Source organism: Colossoma macropomum, unplaced genomic scaffold, assembly GCF_904425465.1.
Source record: "Colossoma macropomum unplaced genomic scaffold, Colossoma_macropomum, whole genome shotgun sequence".
In the NCBI taxonomy this organism is placed as follows: domain Eukaryota; kingdom Metazoa; phylum Chordata; class Actinopteri; order Characiformes; family Serrasalmidae; genus Colossoma; species Colossoma macropomum.
In genome coordinates, this window is record NW_023494810.1 from 13,654,506 (window position 1) to 13,678,626 (window position 24,121).

General features: G+C 38.6%; 1 protein-coding gene across 2 annotated transcripts in view; it reads right to left on the reverse strand.

Moving 5' to 3' along the window:
- The window catches only part of lima1b (LIM domain and actin binding 1b), a 54,531-nt gene that overhangs the window by 14,721 nt on the left and 15,689 nt on the right, over window positions 1-24,121 (reverse strand). The window contains exons 3-5 of one of the 2 annotated variants that reach the window (XM_036559445.1): window positions 16,531-16,680; window positions 11,313-11,358; window positions 2,671-3,072 (exon numbers count right to left, since the gene is read on the reverse strand). In XM_036559445.1, the coding sequence (XP_036415338.1) occupies window positions 2,671-3,072; window positions 11,313-11,358; window positions 16,531-16,652 (570 nt within the window). In that variant the 5' untranslated portion in view covers window positions 16,653-16,680. Of the gene's footprint in view, window positions 1-2,670; window positions 3,073-4,548; window positions 4,892-11,312; window positions 11,359-16,530; window positions 16,681-24,121 lie in introns of those variants that run through there. The other variant, XM_036559446.1, reaches the window with a different exon arrangement.

Genomic DNA, 24,121 nt, shown 5'->3' on the forward strand with positions numbered 1-24,121 from the left:
TCATGTGTTCTGTGTTCTATTGTGAATAAAATATGGGTCTATGAGATTTGCAAATCACTGCATTCTGTTTTTACTTACATTTATTTACATTTTACACAACTTTTAGCGCATACAAACATCGAGACACTAAAACACCAAAAAACTGTCAATATACTATGACTGCCAAAACTAGAGTGGCAAGGTTTTGGACTTGAGAGTCCAGTTTTGTCCATTGATGGGTTGGTATTTGGACTCTCTCCAAATGCACAACAGGTTGTTTTCTCACTTTTATTTTATTAAAAGAACAAGACAATTGTTGAACTGTTTAAAAGCAGGAGCTGTCTGGTTTTGATAGGGCTGAAATCTGGCAACTCTACATACGACTGTAGCCACCTTAAAGCCCTAACTTTGTCAGTACTTTAATCCATTTTAGAGGTAACAGTATATCACTGTGTCAGAAATAACAATCAAGTCTGTTTCAGATTACTTGAAGAGAATTTTTAACATTTTCTGTCTAATTCAGACAATGAGATTCAGAGTGGTTTGGTGTGAAATGGTTCAGATTTCTTTACAGTGGTGGTGATAGGAACCAGGGGTCACCATGACTACAACACAAATATAGACATTTTATTTACTATCCAAACCACCAGTGAACCTCTACGTGTCTTCTGAGTTTTATATGGAATGTGGATGATGGTAAAATAGTGATAAATCTGAATCAGAAACGTTTTCTGTACATTATTACTTTAAAAATACACCAAAAACTTATCAGCGGCTAAAGCTTAAATGTTAACAGACCATACCAAAAAAGAGACTTCGCTTTGTCATCCCGTTACCACTTTACTGAATCAGCGTTTTTCCTGAGGCAGGAAATGGCTCAAACAACTGTGTCACTGTAATGGACCACAAAGAAGCATTGTGTCTGCATCACGCCCTTAACGTTTAGGGGAACTTCTTACAAAGTTAGTTCCCACAGAGCCATCCACACCTAATGAGCGAGCTGAGATGCTGGCTTTTTATGAGGAACATAGAGGAATGTCCTTTATGGAGGCTTAAGACTTTTTAACAGCAACATCTGTTAAAGATTCTGACTTCGCCACCCCCACTGTTAATCCACGGTCAACCTCAACCGAAGCCTATCAGCACATCAAAGGCCCTGTATCGGCCATTACGTTCCAGCAAGGCACATCTCTGTCTCCAGAGAAATTCCAAGGTGGATCTTTTGCAGGGAATTAAAAAGAATGTTAGTGCATTCCTGACCTTTGCCGAACTTTAGCAGGGTGGGTGGAAAAAGGGCGCAGTAATGCTGATACAGATTAGGGCAAATACACTGTAGTTAACAGTGTAAAAATGGAATGAGAATAAATAGCGATGTTTATTATCAGATTTCTTTACAGTGGTGGTGATAGGAACCAGGGGTCACCATGATTACAACACAAATACAGACATTTTATTTACTATCCAAAACTGCCAGTGAACCTACATGTGTCTTCTGAGTTTTATATGGAATGATGACGATGGGAAAATGGTCGAAAATCAGACATAAAATGTTTTCTTTGGGGACTGTTTTGCCTCACAACACCCTGCATGTATACCCCCACAATGAATGTGCAACAAAAACACATTTTAAGGCTAAAACTTTCTCAAAAAACAATGTATTCGTAACTTTTTTGTGGAATATCTCTTTACGAAGGAGGTATTCAACTTTTTGAATGTCCAGAATTCGCTGAATGACGTTGCTTTTATCTTGCAGATTAAATTATACAGATTTTGAAAAATTAGGTCAAGTTCCCTTTAATTCTCACAGTTCATATGTAGTCCTTTGCAATTCAAACACCTCCACATTTCACAAATTCAACTACTTCCACATTATGTGCTAAAACTTTGGGAAGAATGTGTAACAACAGTGTCAAAACATGACACTGTATGACCCAATAATCATATTTCATCATTTTGTGAGACACATGACAAAAAGCTGTTTTTTTGAATTTACACAATTTCTCAACTTACTCCAAATGCAGACACCATGTGACAATTAATTACCAACAAAAATGGACAGAAAAAATGTCACATAGCTCAAAACAGTAGCATCCATACTGAAGCCTAAGTCTGTCTGTATGACACACTGTTATCTGTAAACACGGACTAAAGTAGTGTCAGAAACCACAGAATCACGTCTACTAGAGATTACTGAACACCTCCACATGGTTTGAGGCAACTGTATGATGAGTTAAACATGCAGTCAGCACTATGCAAATTGGTGGGCTTTAAGCTTCCATTACTTGTTAGCGTCAGACACCCAACATGTCAAAACCCTTAAACTGCAAGGGCCCACATTGCAATTCTTTATTGTAATAACTTTATCATAACCAATTAATTTATAGTAATTATTGAATTATCTTAAAGGGCTCATATTCTGCAGTCCAGGCTGAAACACTCCTTATAACTTCAGCATGAACTGCTGTAGGCTGAATAGGCAGGATGCATGTAAATGGGCTGTTTTTTGTGACATCACAAACAAAATGAATTCAATATGTGTGGCTTACTCCCTACATAATATATATCTTTAATAAATGTTTAATTTAAAAAAATACATTTTTCATTATATAGGCCCTTTAAGTCTTGAGACTCACAGCGGAATAGTAAAGCTGAGGTTTAATGGGTTAAACATAAAAAGTTGCTTTCTGTTACCTTGCCTTCCCCTTTCTCAAACATCATCTTCAGGCTGTTGAGGGGCACGCTGGGTTTCTCCAGTGGAGAGCAGGGCGAGGTTGGGGACAGTGGTCCCGCCCCCCTGCGCTCCTCCTGCTCCTCCTCCACCTGCCTCTCCTGCTTCATCTCCATCTCTCCCGCCTCCTTCTCTTCCTTCACCTGCGCAGGTCGCTCCCAGAGGGTCAGAGGCTGCCTCAGGCTGCCCTGCCGGACCAAGCTGCTGGAGCGAGCGGGAGGTCGGGGCTCTGCCGGAGGTTCTGGTCTCGATGCTTCCAAAGGAGGTGCAACGCTGAGCTGCAGTCCAGCTTTGTCCTGCTCCCAGCGCTTCTTCAGCACACTCAGGTTGCCCGAGCGAAAGCTTGGCGGCCGGCTATCAACGGGCTAAAAGTGGAGGTGAGACAAACAAAGGCTAATGTAAACAAAAAGTAGTTTTGCGTTCACTTCTGCTTTTCTAACAATGCACACACACTCTGTCTGTAGGCCACTGACCTCTTGAACTCTACTCTTCCTCATTCTCACAACTACAGAGTCCAAAAGTATCAGGACAGCCCTTCTAATTATACAACAGCTTGTATGATATCTACAGAAAACCATCGAACAACAGAATGGGAGCCGCACATGAGAAGGTCTCCATGCCCAACACCAAATGTGGGCATTGGGCTGTGGAACAGTGGTACTGCATTCTCTGGGTTGTTGGAGCTCCATCCAATACCTTTGGGATGATGTAGAACCTGACCTCACTAATGCTCAAACAAATCCTCACAGCAATGTTCCAACATCTAGTGTAAAGCCTTCCCAGAGGAGTAGAGGCTGTTACTGCAGCACAAACTCACTATTAATACCCTTCAGTTCAGAAGAAATGCAGGAGTCTATAAACTCTTAGACACACAGTGCAACTTATGTATTAGTTTCATAGCAGTTGCTGGACAAAAACCCTTTAACAGCTGACTAATGAGTCTAGAGGTTAATTGGCCTTTAGAAATCTTGTTTTGATGCCCAACCATCTTTTATCCTCCTTTTATTTAACTAAACTTGAGATGTAAGTGTAGCTTTAGGTTCACTACACAAAAAGTTCTACACTGTTGATGTCCAGTGCTTTCCTGAGGCAGACTAAGATAAGATTATCAGCTAAATCAGCCCAGTTGAGGCAAGCAAACACTGGCATTCTTGAGGAAGGACAAGACAAGACAGGCAAGCACATTTCTCCACTGCGAACCGCAATCTAGGTCAGAGATAGCGGCTTCAGTGACAACTTTGAGAGCTGAAACATTATCACACTAACATGTCTGGACCAATAGCTCACAGTAAACAGTGGCCACAATACGATTTCTGAACCTATGTTCAATTTCATACCTATAAATCAAGGTGCCGACAAGGGGTCTTTGGACTGATGCCATAGGAGAACCACTTGGTTCCCTAAACAACACTTTAATGCATGTTTCCATGGTTCCCTAAAAGATTTCAAAGGATGTTTCCATTGGACCAAAGGTTCTTCTGGGAGCCAAAAGTGGTTTGAAACCTACTATTCCTTTGTTTAAGCGCAGTACAATGGGTACATCCTCCTCGTCCATACGCCAACGCAGCAACGTGGTGACCTAAGGCTAAATGGCTTTGACAGCACAAATAGGAAGTGACAACTAAACAAAAAAACCTTACATTAACTGTACAGTAGGTTCTCAGCCATCCCATAGCAAAGTTATCTCCTCCTGGACTAGATCCTGACCCCAAACCCCTCAAACCCCCCAAACTTCTCCAGCTGAAGTGGCAAGAAAGAGAAGAACTACCTTTACACAATCGTCTTTCTTGCCGAAACTTGTTAAGGACAAAAGAGTAGCTGTAGGAAATGAGCGTAAAGACCTGGGTGGATGAGGTAGGCGCTTTTTCTCCTGGCTTTTATTCCTTTATTCTCCTCCCTTTCTCTCGGCTCCTTCAGCGCTCGCAGCTTTAAGACTGAGAAAGCTCTCCCAGATGTTGAGCAGGCAGAAAAACGAGACGTGTAAGAGAAAACCCCCTGCCGATCGACCCAGAGGAAGAGAGGGAGGGAGGAAGGGAGGGAGGGAGGAAGACAGTGTGGAATACTGGATGGGACAAAAAGGGGAGAAAAAGTGGTGGAAGGAGAGAAGAAGAGTCAAAAGTGGGCTTTAAGAGAGTGAGACAATCAGAATTTGGAGAAATGGAGATGCGAGTGGGAGAGAGAGAGCATGAGTGAGAGAGAAAAGGAAGTAGTTGAGAGAAGTTCATTGGAACCTGAAGGCAGGAAATGTTAAAATTAACTCTTTCCTCTCCACATTTTCCCAGTGTAATCTGGAAAAGTTGAAATGCAGGCTCAAAAATTATTGAGGACATTAAACACTTATGAAACTATGATTTAATTGCTGTTGTCATTGTACATTTTCTACATTTCGTACCTCACAATTCTTTAGGAAAGCTTTCAATGCATCATGACAATTTCACCACAATTTCTAACTTGGTCTGCCACATTCAGGTAATTTTTGCTGATGATGAACTGACATAAATAATTGTGAATAACTGCTTAACTATTTTGCCTCCTTACCGTCAGGACTTAGCTCCCAATGGAGAACAGAAACAGCTCAAGCTTAAATAAACAAACGTCCCTCACCATTTTGTTGATTTTCTAAGTGAAAATAAGTTTTTAGGCATAATTACTGTTTATTTGCTGAATTGAAGAGGCAATTAGATGGATTTTTAATCATTGAGATGATGATGTTAATCATGGAGAATAGTTTGCTTTACTCTCTGAATGACTTTATTTACGTCTCAACAATTTAATTACACAGAAATTTAGAAAAATCATTAGAATTCCCCTTTAACATATTTGGAAAATACTTAAAATGTGGCTTATTTGTGGCACTTTTTTTTATAAATATGTAAAAAAAAAAATCATCAAATAAATAGAAATTATATATTACATATGTGCTGTGTAGAGGATCTGTTAACTTTCTTTTTAACTGAAAAAATCAACACTTGTAATTTTACTCCAACCAGCGTTGTTACAGTTAACTAAAACTACTACTAAAAGTAAAACTAGCAGTGAAAAATGTGCTCATTAACTATCATAAAAATAAAAACAGAAAAAGAGTTTTCAGTCTTTTTCAGAGCATGAATGAGAGTTTAGAAGCGGATCTTTCTGAGTTTGGCTGTCTTTAAGGAAAGCTGGAGCTGAGCTGAGCTCAGTCAACTGTTGGGTTAATTTTTTTTTTTACTCTTTTTAAACACCTGCTATCACAATATTAATCATAATACTAAAAACTAAAACTAAATAAAAACTTAAACTTTTCAGAAAATTAAAATTAAACTAAAATGATTATAGCATGCTTAAAACTAAATTGCAATCAAAAACCAAAACGGAAAATGAAAAGAAAATAAAAACTAATTACAATTCAATATACTATACTATAATATCCATATTTCAAATCATATCAAATGACTATATATCACCAGTCAGAAGTTAGAACGTTTGTAATCGGAACACGTTTCCCAACAAAAAGAGATTTCTGCACTCTTTTATTCACTTGTACTTGCCTCAACACAACAAAAACATATGTTCATGATCTAATCGTGGTGAATTTTGCTTTGTCTGTAGCAAATGTCTGATCACAGAGGACAATAATATTCTCATACTTACAAGAACAGATTACTGAAAACACTCAAAAGAGACTAATGGACGTTAAAGGATATCAGCTTCAGCACCTGACCACTGGCTTCTTTTAATGTGTTTTCAGTCACATTATGGGATTTCTGCTATTTTATTAAGTACAGGAATATTACTGTCCTTGCTAATTGGCTGTCCACTACAGATAAAGCAAATAGAGGTTAGGCTGAAAAACAGTGGAGTATTCCTTTTCATTCTCTATGAATTCCAACAGACAAGGGCTCAAAACTGACTGAAAGAAAAAGTGAAAAAGACTGCAAAACGCTGCTCTTCACTGTAGCGCAAACAGCTCTGAAGAATTTCAGACAAAACATTTACAACGTCTGACCTGCTAACCCAAAACTTTTTTTTGTCTGAAAACTACAGGCACATTCCAGAGGACAGTATGAGTCCCTGAGTGACTGAATCTGTTTCCTGATCTGCTTGTCACATTAAGGTTTTTTTTTTTGCACTTTGAAATGTGGTGAAATTTTTATTTTCTCCTCAGCTTCCTTGCTCTCCTGTATTTCTCCACTTCGTCACCTCAGTACATACACTATATGGACAAAAGTATTGGGACACACTCTAAATCATTCAGGTGTTTCATTCATTAATTGCCATAGGTGTATAAAATCAAGCACCTAGCCATGAAGTCTGCCATGACAAACATTGGTGAAAGAATAGGTCGTTCTGAAGAGCTCACTGAATTTGACCGTGGCTCTGTAATAGGATGCCATTGTTGCAACAAGTCAGTTTGCGAAATTTCTTCCATCCTAGATATTCCACGGCTAACTGTGAGTGGTAGTATTGAAAAGTGGAAGCGTTTGGGAACCACAGCAACTCAGCCACGAAGTGTCAGACCACATAAAGTTACAGAGCGGGTTGCCGAGTGCTGAGGCCGCCAGCGCTCTGCTGACTCTGCAGAGTTCAAACCTCCTCTGACATTTACATCTGCACAAAACCTGCGCCGGGAGCTTGATGGCATGGGTTTCCATGGCTGAGCAGCTGCATGCAAGCCTTACAACACAAAGCACAATGCCAAGCGTCGGATGGAGTGGTGTAAAGCACGCCGGCACTGGACTCTGGAGCCGTAAAAACATATTCTGTAAAGTGATGAATCACGCTTCTCTATCTGGCAGTCTGATGGACGAGTCTGGGTTTGGTGAATGCCTGGAGAACGTTACCTGCCTGACTGCACTGTGCCAACTGTAAAGTTTGGTGGAGGAGGGATGATGCTATGGGGTTGTGTTTTAGGGGTTGGCCTAGGCCTCTAGTTCCAGTGAAGGGAAATCTTAATGCTTCAGCAGACCAAGACATTTTGGACAATTCTATTCTTCCAACTTTGTGGCAACAGTTTGGGGAACACCCTTTTCTGTTCCAGCACGACTGTGCCTCAGTGCACAAAGCAAGGTCCATAAAGGCATGGCTGGGTGAATTCGGTGTGAAAGAACTTGACCGGCCCTCACAGAGCCCTGACCTCAACCCCATCGAAAACCTTTGGTATGAACCAGAAGGAAGAGTGCAAGCCAGACCCTCTCGTCCAATCAGTGTCTGACCTCACAAATGCTCTTCTGGATAAATTGGCAAAAATTTCCACAGACACACTCCAACCAAAATCTTGTAGAAAGCTTCCCAGAAGAGTGGAAGCTGTTACAGATGCAAAGAGGGACCAACTCCATATTAATGCCTAAGGATTTAGAATAGGATGTCATAAAAGCTCCGGTAGGTGTAATGTGTAGGTGTCCCAATACTTTTGTCCTTATAGTGTATCTGAGTCTTCTCAATCAATACTTTTTTCAAATGTGAAATTGCAGTCGGTGAGTCGCAGTTTCATGTAACTACGTGCCTAAAACAAAGGTGCTAAAAAGCGTTCTTTGTCATAGGAGAACCGATTTTGATTCCCTGAAGAACATACACGCAGCTTCTCTGAGCATTCGGATTAATCAAAGTATTCATGTGATCGAACTTGCAAATAATGCTGGTCAAATCAGACCAGTAATTAATTAATTGTGACGTTACATCAAAGGTTCACCAATGTGTTTTAATATATTGCACAGTATATCGCAATATCCAGCAATATAGTCACAGCACGGAATTTAGTCTGTATCTTGTAGGCCTAAGTAACATGCAAACAGCTGCAAACAGGTGTGATTAGTCAGCAGAGCTCAACATTTTAAAGGCTCATTCATTTTGGAACAACACTGACTGATATTACATACAGCTGCCTAATGACTTAGCACAGCACATTATAAAGTAGTTACCTAATATGATAACAGATATGTCCCACTCCTCCGTTCACTCTCCAGCACAAAACTAGTGCTCCAATTCCAGGCAACACCAAACTCACACAGAATTAATTTCAATGAGAGGCTATACAAAAGAACGAGAGGCTATTATTCAACAAAATTGGTCCAATTCCATTACATCTAGGGGTAAGGGGTCTCGATTTCTGTTGAGATGGTGGAACAGGAAAATACGAGTAAGAAGCTGGTAAATATCTGATTTCAGCTTCACATTACTGAAGAATAAGGGGGGAGGGTGATAATGAACAATTGCCCCCCCCGCCCCCCTTTGAAGAAATATGATGCCCTAAATGTATCTAAAGCCCAGCAGCGAGGTAGCTGAACTTTACCCTCCTCTGCTATCACTGCAGACTGGCAGGGTCGACCTACAGAGCAGCGCTAGTAGCCTGTTAATGAAGTAATGTTCTTCTTTATTTGAGGGGTGTTCCATTTTATAGCGGGAGATTTCAACCAACTCAGTTCCAAGGGGCAAGGTGGCACTTAAAAACAAGGGGTAGGAGTCAAAAATAAGCAATGGGATTGGGCCTTAGTGTACGGGAGAAGATTAGCAGTTGTTTGAGTCGCCCTTGCAGGTGGTCCAGAACAAAGAAAAGGGACTGAATAGAACTAAAAACACATGTTAGATGGACTTAACAGCAGATTAGATGGTCTCAGGGGCAGATTTATTTTCGTCTCCTGAGTGCTCAATAATGGCTAGTATGTGGCTCATGTTTATCAGATTTTCTCCAAAAAGACCCTCAGCTAGTCAGTATTCGGTTCCTGACACATCTCATCCAGTTTTCCAGGCTTCTCTCCCTTTTACCCCAAATGTAATCGATCAGCCAAAACATGTTTGTCTTCTGAAGTTTGCTTCTTCTGGAGATATGAAGCTAATGGAGCTAACACATAATGGAAGCCAGAGACATTATAAAGGAGGAGGAGGCAAGTCACTGGATAAAAAATGAGCAGGAAATAATGTAACTCTCAGAGGCATAGCTAGAACTTTTAGAATAGGGTTGCCAGATAACACCCAGAGGTTTTATTGGGGTGGCACACTAGTAAGGAAAAAAAATAACATTATTCTTTTTAAAGTGACATATAAACTGATGTGTTTTTTTTCTATATATAATACATAATCTGTATATAATTAAATCTGTCCATCATTTCCACAAGAATAAAATATTACATGAATACAATTACTGCTGAAAGTAAACTAAAAGATCTGGTCTTGCATGACTAGATAAACTGCCCAATGTTCACCCAGTGGACAGACTTTCCTCTAAAAATTATTGTGAAAGCTTAGTGTAGGGCTGCCATCTGTCCAGGATTTCCCTGGATTGTCCAAATTTATGGTCGCCTGTCCAGGAAATAAAACATCTTACTAAAACTACACTGTAAAAAGTGGCTTGTCAGGTCTACCTAAAAAATGACTCCATGTGGGAACACGCAATTGAACTAGTTTTATTTTAGTTTTATTTTTTAGGTTGAATAAAATGAGTTTATTTACTTGTTACTACATGAAGTATTTTTTTTAGTTAGATTTGACGAGCCACTTTTTACAGTGTAAACTAGACTAAAACACAAAGATACATCACTAACTCAGCCTAAAACACAAAGATAAATCACTAAACCAGATTAAAACACAAAGATAAACAGCAAAATCAGACTAAAACACCAAGATAAATACCTAAATCAGACCAAAATGCAAAGATAATCACTAAATCAGACTAAAGCACAATGATAATTTGATAAATCAGTCTACAATGTAAAAACAAATCACTAAATCGACCTAAAATGGAAAGATAAATCACTAAATCAATCTAAAAATAATTAATATATATTTTATATAAATATAAAACTAATTTTCTTGGTGGAATATTTAAATACTATTTGCTTAAAAATGTGTAGAGAAAATGGTTAAAGTGCAGACAGTCTTCCACGCAGAAACTTCAGTGTTTTCTCTGCTGAATCAGCTGAATTGATTGAGCAGAAAAGTGAGGCTGGAATGTGCTTCACTGTCCAAGCAGACAGTTGCGCTGAGTGGTGTTCTCCAAAAAAATAAAAAAAAATCAATGAACCCTGTATGAATGTCCTCTGCACTTCCAGGCCAACTGCTCCACATGTTAAACCGAGCGCATTGGTTCCACATTCCCTCACAGAAAACGTGGCAATGGAGAACTAGCTGTGTCGGAGTTTTCCGAAACACCTGCTTATGTGGAAAAAAAGCAGGAAAGTGATTCATTTGACAGCAAGTTGGACTAATAAGCACTGCATGTCCAAAAGTTTGTGGATTCCACTGTTTCTTCTGAAATGAAGGGTATTAATAGTGATACTCTTCTAGCAGGGCTTTACACTAGATGTTAGAACACTGCTGTGAGGATTTGATTGAGCTTTAGTGAGGTCAGGTACTGATGTTGGATGGTCAGTTCTGGATCACTCCAACTCATCCCAAAGCTATTGGATGGCGCTCCATCACTCCAGGAAAGCAGTTCCACTGCTCCACAGCCTAATGCTGGGCATGTTGACCTTAGGCTAATGTGCAGTTGCTCCGCTGTCCTTGTAATGCTTTTCTATGGAGATCACACAATACTAGCAGTAATGAAGTGCACCGTAAAGCAGTCTGGATACTTTTGGACACATGGTGTTTGAGTGTGCACTTCTTATGAATTCTATTAATAGAAACTCACCAATTTTTTCTTGTCGGCACTTGCTTCCTCTGCAGCCTTCTGATATCTGAAAACAAAAAAGAGATTCAGAAATAATTATCACTGAAAACAAACCATGCATTTATTATAATGACTAAAATTATAACTACAATGACTAAAACATTCATATAAGCTTAAAACTGCGGCACTACTCACATCCCACCTCATATCTGTATGTACATGCATATATGCATACATATATATATACTTCTGAGATATATATATATATATATATATATAAAGCATTGTTTCTTTGATTGATTTTCATTGTAGGTAAACAGGCAATGACAATGAAATGAAATCTAATCTTTTCAAAACTGTGGCGCTAATCATGTGATATTCCTCCTCCCAAACTGTATCCTCTACTACCTCTGCTGGTCAAAGAGAGTAGTACAGTTCCTACAGAACATACTCTACTCCCAGAGCCAGTTTAGGAGCCTGGTCACTTCCTGTTCCTCCCATTATACCAAACACGAGACTGCAAAACACTAGAGGGTGCTCGAGCAGCTCCTTACTGAATGAGGGTAAATGGAGCCAAATGGTTAAAAACATTTACTAAAAATTATTTCTAGTCTTTCTTAGTCTTTTCTAGTCAGAAATTTCCTTTAGTTTTGGAAAGTAAAAGAATGTCTTATACAGTTGTAAGTGAAGGTTTGTGCATTCCTGGCAAAACTGCACACTGCGTTGATTTTGTAAGTGAAAATAAGTGTGAACACCTCTTCTACAGACAACACACTTGCGCACATTTTAATGCATAATTACTATTACCACTTTAATGCTTAATTATTATTTGCTAAATTCAACAATAAGGAAAAAAATCAAACATCAAACATGGCCTGTGCAGAAGTTATGACCCATTTTGTAACTTCCTGGATTCTTCCTGAATGATCTGCCAATATAGTGAGATAAATATACTTAATAAAATCACTTAAAACATTTTTGCATATGATTGTGTATCAGTCTTAAAGACTCAGTAACAAAAACAGCCTGCTTTAGTCTAAGGCCCATGTGTCAAACACAAGGCCTCGTGACCAGATCAGGCCTGTAGTATAATCCTATTTGGCCCACGAAATTATTTTCATTTTATATTAACTTTAACCCGTTTCACAGCGCACTGCGCTACAATCCTCAGCATGCACATATTTTTGAATATTTCAAGTATTCATTATGTAAGATTTCAAGATTCTCTACAACTACCTTTATTTTGATGTTGGCATATTTTGAATAAACAACGTCCAGCTCAGGTTATGGCAAAATGTTATTTAATAATCAAATACAAACACAGACGTTCTCTGGCTCACAGATTTGTAGAGGTTTTTACTATGGCCATTTCAGTGGTTGAGTCTGACATCCCTGCTCTACAGGTAGGTAAATAGTTGTATAAAAGGAATTATGACTGTTTTTAGTACGCAAAATCACACAAACATCATAAGTGGAAAAATACACAACTAAAATACGAGCAAAATGCAGGATATTTGCCCTTTAATGTCTCATACATTAAGCTTAATTCTGGGTTCAACACCATCGAGACACTGTCTGTCAGCAGGTAGTACAGAAAAAACAGAACAGGACGAACTGGTAAAGGGAAGTGCCCTGAGGACAAACACATTCAAGGCTCAATAACAGCACTCCCAGCTAATTGGCTAATTCAGGTTTGGCTCTAATCATAGAAGTGACCACAATGTTAGACACGTATTACAGGATTCAGTGAAGATGATTATTCTTGGTTAGCAAGTGGCTCCTTCAGCAGTGCTACTCTGTGAGCTACACATTTAAGAAAGATGGTTATTCAAGGGTTCTTTAGTAAAGAAAATGGTTCTATATAGGACTAGGAGCACCCCAAAGAACCCTGTGCATGATTAAAAGGTTCTTTGCATCATGAAAATGAACTGCTGCTGCTGTTAGACTGTACAATCAGCACTGCTCCCAGTAGAACCCTCCTCCACCCCCAATTAGACCGCACATACCTACAGCACATAAACAGTGAATTCATCACCATTTCCTGTGTGTAATACAATCAATACTCCATGTGGAATATGTGTAAAGTATCTCTACAGCGTAAAGATTTTTTTCTATTCATAATTTTTATATTGTTAATTTTGTGAAGGATAGAGTTTGGGATAGAGTATATATTATATATATATATATATATATATATATATAATATATATATATAGCAGCAAAGGGACAGCAAGGCACTCATATGTGTATATATATATATATATATATATATACACATATATTTGCTGTCCCTTTGCTGCTGTAACGCTGAATTTATCCATTGTGGGACTAATAAAGGATGAACTTATCATATCTTATGAAATCTTCAGATTGATGGACGTGTTGTAGATGGTTTCATACAGAACCTCTTTGAAAAGGGCTCTATGTAGCACCAAAAAAGGTTCCTCTATGGTTACAAGCTTGATATCATAACAATAACAGAACCCTTTCAATCTTAAGAACAATTTTACGATTTAAAGAACCATTTAATCAAAGGGTTCTTTGAGTTTCACTGTTCTACATAGAACGATTTTCTTTACTAAAGAACCCCTGAAGAACCATTATTTTTAAGAGTCAGCTTGCATTCTTTTCAGGAGACTCACTTTCAGTTTCTCAAAGAAATCTGCAGACACACCTCCACAGTTCAGTCTTAGAAGTCGGTTGATCATTTTCTGAAGTAATCAAACACATTCAGGGATGTTGAGTTGAGCCTCATTTATGAAGCATACCTGACTTTCACACTAAATTCATCCCCAAGTATCCCTGCAATTTTGAAGCGTGACTAATCATTTATGAATCACAAATGCTCGTAGAAATGAGTGCACTTAAATGAGTTTTCCAACTCCACCCATCATTCAATGGATTTGCATAGGAATGTTTCCAGCAACAAACACTCAAAAGGAGAGAAAAGAGTACAACGCAGTGTGTTCTCTTCTACAGACTCGGTGCTCACTGGTTTAACAGTGATCTTCCTGACATTGCTATCTATTTATAAATAAATAAATAAAAATAAAGTACAAAAGTATAAAAATATTAAAAGAGCTGAGAAAGAGGATAAGAGGACGGCCTCATGAGCCACTCATCATCATGTATTAAATCAGCCCAGTCTTAAAAAGTGAAAGGTGGTTCTGCCGAAATGTTGTTATCTAATCTCTAAACAAACATCTCATGAAAAATTATGAATGATGATTAACTTGTACTTAAAAGCCTTCTGAGTGAATATTAAACTATGGTCTCTATATACATACTGTATGTGACGCACATAGTGACACTAAACTAAATACTACACCAAATCATTTCCCCCTTAATAGAATAGTTGACGGTGCGGTCACTGTAGTCAGAGACTGAATTGGTGAACAGCAAACACTTTTCATTTCAGTCTGACAACTCCAACCAAAAATGACAATGAAAACTGTGATAATGCAGGTTTTTGAAAATCTAAATCTAAGTAAGAACATAAAATAAAATAAAAATAAAATTGCATATGTACACACATATTACATATTACTACACATTATAATATATATTGTAGTTTGCCTTGTCTTTTATTTTTATTTTTTTAGTAGTTGCAGTTAACCAGTCATGACAGTAGGGGGCACCACCCCCACTTCCTGCATTTCTTGTAGGACTGGCAGTCACAAAGCATCTTAGCAAGCATGCTGACCACTTATTGCTGACCCCAGACTACACAGTAGTGTTTTATGGTAGTTTTATGAAAAGATTTCAGCCAAAAATGTATTTTTAAATGCTGTCATGGTGGAGGGATACATGTAGGGGGTTGTGAGGCAAAATAGTCCCTAAAAACCTTTTTTATTTTACATTTACCACTATTTTCCCTGTAATTGTACAGAATATTTCCCTTTAAAGCACATTTAAAGCCACAATCCAGTTTGTAAAGATTTAATTCTAAGTATAGAACAAGCATCTTGTATAAACAAGCATCAAAATCTGATTTCTTCAGCGTATTGACAACAAGCTTTTAGAGGTCCACCAATTAACCCCTTAACGCTAGGCTTATTATTTAGTCATTCGTTTTAAAATTTGGAACTGCTATGAAACTGATGTTGGTGAGTAAATGAGTTGGTTTCCTTGGAGTTTAAGGGAATAATGTGAGATTACAAAACTGACCACATAATGTGACCTTTATTTGAAAATTTCATAGCTTGAACAAAATTAAAACTGCAGTATGCAGACGTTGCCAGCAGTTGATGTGCCACCACGGTAGGGCTGTTCGTAATGTAACAAACAGCGCTGGTGTGTTAAAACATTTGAAAATGACATAAAATGATTCTAAAAAGTACACATTTCAATGAGTGGAACACTGTCATTTTAGCTGTAAAATAACAGAAGCAGGGTGTAAAGGGTGCGTATTTTGATGGTTTTCTTCAACAGATAATTTATTTTCTAATTCTAATTCCCCACAAGGGGGCACTATGAACACTCAAGTAGCATTTTTTTCTGCATTTGTGAGCACAAGGAAACCCACATCAGAACATATAAGAAAAGCTAAAAATGATATATAGACTAAAGATAGTAAAGGTGGGAAGCACTGAAGGTGGAAAATCAGTGTCAGCCTGTCAGTGTCAGACATACCATCATTTGGGATTATTTATCTTGGGATTATTTTTTTCAGCAGAACACGGCAAAATCCCAAAACACTGCAGGCTTTGCATATGACATTACAGCACCAAACTGAACAACTTTTTGTATATCGCAAGCCAGTGTTTCCAAACCTCTGGGTTTGTTCTCAAGAGCTACCTGATGGATTATAACTACCATAAACACTGAAACTTCATCCGCATTGCAGCTTGTAAGACTGTGCTGAGCTGCGGCTTGGACAGCAGGGCAATGTTGCTCAATAGTACACACATCACATAGTTAGCTCATGAATAACTGACTACAAATGACTGACTACAACTTCCATGGATCCTTGGACTTGACAAAATATTGGAATGAAGATTGAAGGATCTTTTTTGTAATCATTGCTCCCAGAATGTGTGACAAATATTGTTGCATTGTATAGTCCAGCACTAAGGGTCACTCTTCTTCTCTGTGTGGGCCAAATCATGCTGGTGTCACAAAACATTCATATTCTAAAGCTCAGTCTTTAGTTCAGTCCTGAAGGAACCCAGACACTTCCCACTTTTTCAGGGCTCTGGCACCAAACACATGCAGTCATAATAAAGAACATGTTACTCACTTGGAAAGGCGCTCAGCAATGGCATTGTTCTTGCCCCGACCGCCGACCAATGAGAGCTCTTTGGCTGTGACGCGCAGCGACTGTGAAGCCCACTGCTTCCGACTGAATGGCCCCGCCTCCATGGTGCTTTGCGATGACACTCAGGTCACTCTGATGGAGAACAATTGGAAAATATTAACAACAGTCCAGAATGCACTAGATATCATCTCTTAATCGTTATCACGACGATAGCTTTGACAATACTGACATCACAGAATGCTGCACTATGCAAATGAGCACTCAAATAACCAATCATAATCTTTTGTGCTGTTGGTGTTTGGATAAATCAAGGTATTCATGCAATCCAAAAGAAAAAAAAATGATTCAGTATGGCCAATATTTAATAATAGTACATTTCTGATGCACTAATTAGTTTGTACAAGCATGCAGCAATATAACTGCAATACTGTATTCTGTCCACATCATGAAAACATAATAATAATGTATAAAAATGGACCCGGTCCAAGAGCTCAGAGGCCCTTGAATGGTCTGTATATGTATGTACAGCCACTATGCCCTGTCTGTAGATGCTCTTTTCCAGTGTGGCGTCCATGCACTGGCCACTTTATCAAAAAACCCTTAAAGCTCCACTATATAGGTGTACAATTACAGACTGTAGACCATCTGTTGCTGCACAATTTATCAGCACCTTCTACTCCTTTCACAACTGGTCAGTTCCAGACCGTGGGACTGCTTGTACTTCCACTCAGCGGCCACTTTATTAGAAACACCTCCCTTTTACTTCCACCAGCTGGCCGCATTATTAGAACCTTGTGCTTCTACAAAGTCATTCAGAGTGGTTTGGTGTGAAATGCTCCGTCCTAGAGTCAGAAGTGTTTACAGTGGTGGTGATAGGAACCTGATGTCCACCCCTAAAAGCTCCCTCACAGATAGTACATGATATTACATGAAATGGTTATGAATATGCTGCCTGATGTCTGAGACACAGTTTTACAATAGTTTTAATAAAGGATTTTGGCTTTAAAATGTTTTTTAAAGAGTCATTCATGGTGGAGGGATACATGCAGGGTGTTGTGAGGCAAAGCAACCCACAAATAAAACATATTTTTCAGATTTTCCACTATCATACCATCATGAACATTCCATACAAAACTCAGAAGACATGCGTAGGTTCACTGGTGGTTTTGGACAGTAAATAAAATGTCTATATTTGTGTTGTGGTCATGGTGACCCCTGGTTCCTATCACCACCACTGTAAAGAAATCTGAGTCTACAGACTCTACAGTGAATGAATGATTGAATTTGATTGGTGGAATTCTCCTTTAATATAGGAGATCTCATCACCAACACATTGAAAAGTTCAGAAATGTTTACGTGTGGAAATAATAGTGGCTTTTTTATGCTATGGCTTACATAAAATAAATCAACAAATAACAGACATTTTTAATTTTTTTATGTCACTGGGGCTGTTACCATAGTAACTCTCTTAACCATCACCATCAGTAAGATGAAATCATGATGACATCAAGGTTTGTGAATGTCAGGCTTCAGATTAAGTTCACATATAGCAGTCGTCAGTGTTCTTTACTGCGTATTTTCCTTATCTGAGATAAATGCCAGTCTAATTGCTCAAGCAAAGTTAACCTGAAGATAAACTGCAGACGAAGTGCTTTCCATCTGAACTGACTCAGCTGCTCAGCTCCATCCAGCAGCACACCTGAATGAACAGATTAGCTGATTAGCTGATTAGCTGACGTATCCAACCAGACACCATGCGCGGAGGTAATTAGTGGAAACTCAAGGATCCTCTGGGACCAAGTTAAGAACATTGGACTGATCATCCATGAACCAATCCAAACAAGAACTCAGAAGGCCTGCTGCTTTCTGTGTCTGGTCTTCTTAGCCAAGAAAGGCAGAATGAACATTGAATAGCAGGAAGAAAGTGGCATCCAAAAGATCAGCTTACTTAAAATGTCACACATCCTGTCGCTATGGCGCAAGTCAGAAAATACCTGTTTTTCCAGTATTTACACTGTTTACAAGAGAGGAAGCCGCTCCTGCCATAGTTAGTACAAATAATTACATATTTATTCTGTGCAAAAGACGCAGGAAAAACCTTTCTCCCCACCTCAGCATATTTATTTTATCTGCCAACACTGAGAACTCCAACCACACCATGCTCAAGTCGTGACTGGATGGAATATTTCATGCTAAATTGGGTGCCACACCACCTGTTACCAAGGTTAGACCTTCTAATGTCAGTTTTAGCGGTAAAGGACATGGCTTTTCTCTGAACATTGCTAAATGTTTTTATAAAAAACTGGTTATTCTGTCTGTATTGTGTAACACCCTGTTAAAGATGCAGAACGTGAATTATTTACTTAAAGAACAAATTTACCAGCTTTTTTACCAACTTATAGCGCTGCAGTGCGACTTCTTAGTCCATTCAGCATCCATTAGCACAGGGAACTGAAGTTTGTATGGCTCTATTCTTCTCTTTCTGCAACCTTTCGGTCTAAAATAAGATGCGAAAGCACCAAAGTGAGAGGAGTGACCAACACTGAAGCAGGAACCAACACAATAGAATGAAAATAAACTTGAAAAAGGGAATTACTCATAATTCACAAATAAAGATTTCTCAGTGATATACTTGAGCAGAATTAAAAGTACAATCATTTGAAAATACTTAGAAAAGTACAACTCCATCAAAAAGTACATGGAACTGGGTAAATGGAACTGGTTACTACATACATATGATAGCTACAAATAAGATTTTTAACAATATCAGACAATCAGTGCGTTTACATGCACTTAATAATCCAACAACTGCAGAAAGTCCGATTTTGTCACTAATCCGATCAACACGTTTGCACGCTCTTGAGTAATCAGATAATGGGAAACTCCGGGTCTACATGAGTCAGGCAACAATCAGATTTCTACTTTGCAACCAGCCGATAAACTCACAGAAGACGACGTGTCATAAACGTAACGTAAAACTCACTTTACCTTCGGACTGTGGGAAGAAACCGGAGCACCCAGAGGAAACCCACGCAGAGACGGGCAGAACATTCAAACTCCACACAGAAAGGACCCTGGTGACCCGACCAGGGAATTGAACTCAGACCAGCATTCATTACACAAATACATTACCAATCTTGATAGCTAGCCTAGCAGTAGTTAACTCTGACCTCAGTGATTGAACACAAAGTCATGAAGATTTTGGTGAACAGAGAAGAAGAGAAAAGCCATATTTTTTTTTTATTTTTTTTTAATCTTATTTAACTGTGAGATTCAGGTTATTACCAAACTACACCTGTATAAAAATCACAGAGAGCACCTTTAAAATTACAGGCTAAGTAGATCACATCATGGTCTGTTCTTAAAGAGCACCTCAATGTCTAGCGCTCTGCTGACGTAACTGTTTGGACAGCTTTTAAATGTTTCAGTATCAAAGCCTCTACAAACCCTGCTACAGGAGAAGGGCACAGTCTTGCAGGTGTTTGTTTTGGCCATGCACACCAACAAGCTCTCCTGTTTAACTCTATCTTATCTTTCGTCTCTCACAGGCGACAAATTCACAGCGTTTGTGTTTGCTAAACATTAAAATCTAGTTGGTGAGCGTGTTGATGTCCATGCTGGAGCTGCATTTCTTTTCATGTGCATGCTTGTTCAAATTGCTGTTTTGAGATGAAAACAATGTATAAATCTATGAATTTTTGGCTTTGTTGGATTGTGTTTGTTAAATATCAAAACAGCACAGAGAAATCAGGCACTTAAAAGAGAGAAGTAGATTTAAAAAACAAAAAATAGCTGCTTTTCTGCTTTAGCAATGAACAAACAGAGGGAAGTAATGAAATGAGGTGTTGTGATGAATGTTTGGAATGCATGTCTGCACAAACTGGAACCCGACATTAACCCAGGCCACAGTGACACTAGTTGCTAATGTATAGTTATATACAAAAGCTTGTAAACTCCGGTCACATTTCATGTTTTGATGACTGCCTAGTTAAAAATATTTTAACCCAATTTCTACAAAGAACGCACTTAAATATGACATTTTCCTGCGCGAATTTCAGTGCACGATCTTTGTTTATTTACTGAATTTACACATACTGGAAAAAAAGTGCTAGGGTGTTACGGGATGGTTACTACGGTATTTTAGATGTTTGCAAAGGTGTCGATAAGTGGTTGCTATGGCATCCTAGGTGGTTGCTAGGGTGTTGCTAGGTGACTGCTTTGGTATGCCAAGTGGTTGCTAGGGTGTTGTGGAATGATTATGGTATTTTAGGTGGCTGCAAAGGTGTTGATAAGTGGTTGCTATGGCATCCTAGGTGGATGCTAGGGTGTTGCTAGGTGGTTGCTGTAGTTGCTAAGTGGTTGCTAGGGTGTTGTGGAATGATTATGGCATTTTAGGTGGCTGCAAAGGTGTTGATAAGTGGTTGCTATGGCATCCTAGGTGGTTGCTAGGGTGTTGCTAGGGGGTTGCTATGTTATCGCAAATGGTTGCTATGGTTCCCCGTGGTTAACAGTGTGTTACTAATGGAGTTGTATCAACATGACCTAAGTTGAGCGCACAAACTTTTGCACCACATTCATTCCCTTGGGAAAAAGATTATTAAAAAACATGACTGTACAAAAACGGTATGTCAGATCAAAAAGCTTAATATAAGCACAGTATTCCTGATCAGACAGAACAATTCGGTGTTGGAACAGTGTCGGAAAACTGCGGGAAGGGTTAGTGGAGAAAAATTCAGCAGAATAATAAGAAAAATAAGTTTATAAAACGGATATCTACAATGCATAACCACTAATTACCATGTGAAGCTTTTAAAAATGTGCTCTAGCACCACCAAAGCAACTAGACAAAGCTTGCTGGTTTATGTGCTCTGGCACTCATAATATGGGCACGATGCCAAAATAACGAGATGACTTCAGTGGTCTATTAGAGTTGGAACGAAACTCTATGAACAGGGTTGAAGATACCTATTACTCAGACATAGGAACCAAACATGCCCACACACTTCTTATAGTCACTTCATCACTGCTGAGTCACAACATAATGACTGATCCACTGTAACACAGAGTTTCACCATCTGTCCAGAGGCTTCCCATTGGACATCATCAGTGTCGCTGACAATGGGATTCATCTGTGACTTCAAACTCACAGAGAAACAGACACATATGGCGACAGTGAGACAAAAACACCAGCACATCCAAACCTACTGTAACTTAAACTGTCATTTATCACCGAGGAACAATAAGACTTTCTATGAGTGGTGATGAATGTGTTTGTTCAGGTTGTTGGCGGCCTGACTCATTCAGTAAATCCCGATAGCGCACAGAGAATTCATGACGTTATCATTAAACTTACATCATCACTGCCACACCTGCTCTAAAGCAGCTGAGTGCGATGCAGGACTTTGACATGGGAGATAGTTAAAGTGTCAACCAAGCATATAAATCAGTGCTTCATACGGTCCAGTACAAATTACTATTTATCCAACAAACAGTTTTTTTAGTTTTTCTCAGGCTAAATATTTCCATCTGACATGTAGATTTGCTTCTCCCACCAGACACGGAGTCTGGTTACCCAACATAAGCGCTATAAAATCAGCTCAGACTGAAGATTATGATGTTAACAGCAGAAACAGAGCTCTGTATGCAGGAGGAACCATTCAAATGCAGACCTGATGCAATATGAATGCTGCACACTGAGCACGCACGGCTGTAATTTAGCTACGACTAACTCAGCTATTATTCTAATTTAGACCAATAATTAGTTCAATCTGCCTTTGTGGATTCATTCAGGACACGTAGGGGAAATACAGCACATCAGAATTAATATATTAATTGAATTATCAAACAAATTCAAGTTTTACCAACACTCACAGTAACTTCACTCAAGCTCAGCAGGAATGTCGATGCTATCACAATAAAAGTCCTATAGTTCTACCGTTAAAATTAAGTTAACTTAATTTGATTGAACAATAAAATATTTACCGAACACTTTGCATTTATATTACTACTACTATGAATATAATAATGATAATAATAGTAATAATAGTAATAATAATAATACCACCACTACTACTAATAATAATAATTTTCCGTCTTATTATTATTAGTAGTAGTAGTAGTAGCAGGAGTAGTAAGAGCAGTGGCAGTTTTAGTTTGTGGCGACAGAATAACTGCTAATGAACACTGACTGAGATGCATTTTAATAAGTGTGTGTGATGTGAAGTTAAAATTCATACCTGGAAAAACCTTTTTTCCCTGTATATTGGAGAATACCACCTGGCTAGCAGTAATCCGAGACCCCTGATACAAACTCTTTCTGACCGTGTTTTATGATATCCTTGCATGTGATCAGAAATGATACGTGAAAGTAAAGAACTGTTACTCACACTCAGATGATCGGTCAGATCTTTAGGTGGTTTATCTCGTTTGTTTGTTTGTCCTAGTCTCACTAAAGCACTGCAAGGCAGATGCACAACACTTCAGTATGGTGAGAAAGGAAGTTTGTCCACAGACAGTGGTCCTCAGCTTCTTGGCTTCACAGGAGTGAAAATATTTTCCAGTCTGCTACTCCTACTTCCATACTTATTCTCTGACATCTCTGAATTTGATGGCCAAGAAAAGCATAAAGTGCGACTCTGAAACTAAAATATGAAGAATCCTTTTCTACAATGCTCTGCACTGTGTGGCTGCACTTAACCCTCATTTTTGCACTACAGTTCTTAGACTACAAATGAGCATTATGAGATGTTTATTTTATTAGATTATATATCTTCAATTTAGTAGAAAGTTTCCGATAACAACACTGAAACTTGCTGATACTGAACTGATACTTTTTCTTAAAAATTTACTTAGGCTTTAAAAATCTATTTTTAATTACTGAACCACCCCATTAACGCCATCATCGAAAACAACAGCGAGTAATGTTTGTTTATTCGATGTTTGTTAATGGCGCCTTTAGAGGGCGGAGGCGAGCGATGTTTGTTTATTTGATGTTTGCTAATGATGCCTTTAGAGGGCGATGGCGATTGATGTTTTTTTATTTGATGTTTGTTTGCTTACAGCTTACTCCTAGGGTCAGTTGAGGGACAGTTTATGTTCCTTGACATTTCAATAAATGCAAGAGAAGTAAATCAGAACTAGCATGAAAAACAGGATAACATTTTTTTATACTGCAAATATCACATATGCTAACATGCATTTTATGAATTACAAGTAACAGGACTTTTATTATGAAATGATTTCCTTGCATGCAAACACTTGATGTCTTATATAGTTCACCAGCCAACAAGTCAGCACAAATGTGATTTCCAGGAGTGGAAAAGTCATTATAACGTGTAAAACAGGTGCAAATGGTCAGCAAATTACTACGTGGTGTGAAGAGCCCAAGTTTACATGAACTGGAGAGATTTGGTTAGATTTGGTTTTAATCTTTACACCATGCAAAGATCAGTGAGGCCTTGAGACCTGCTCAGGTTAAAACAATGCTGGTGTAGACGTGTCTGGGAGGAGTTTCAAAAGAATTTCATGTAAGTCAACATACATTATACTAGATTATCTACACATTCCAGGCTGC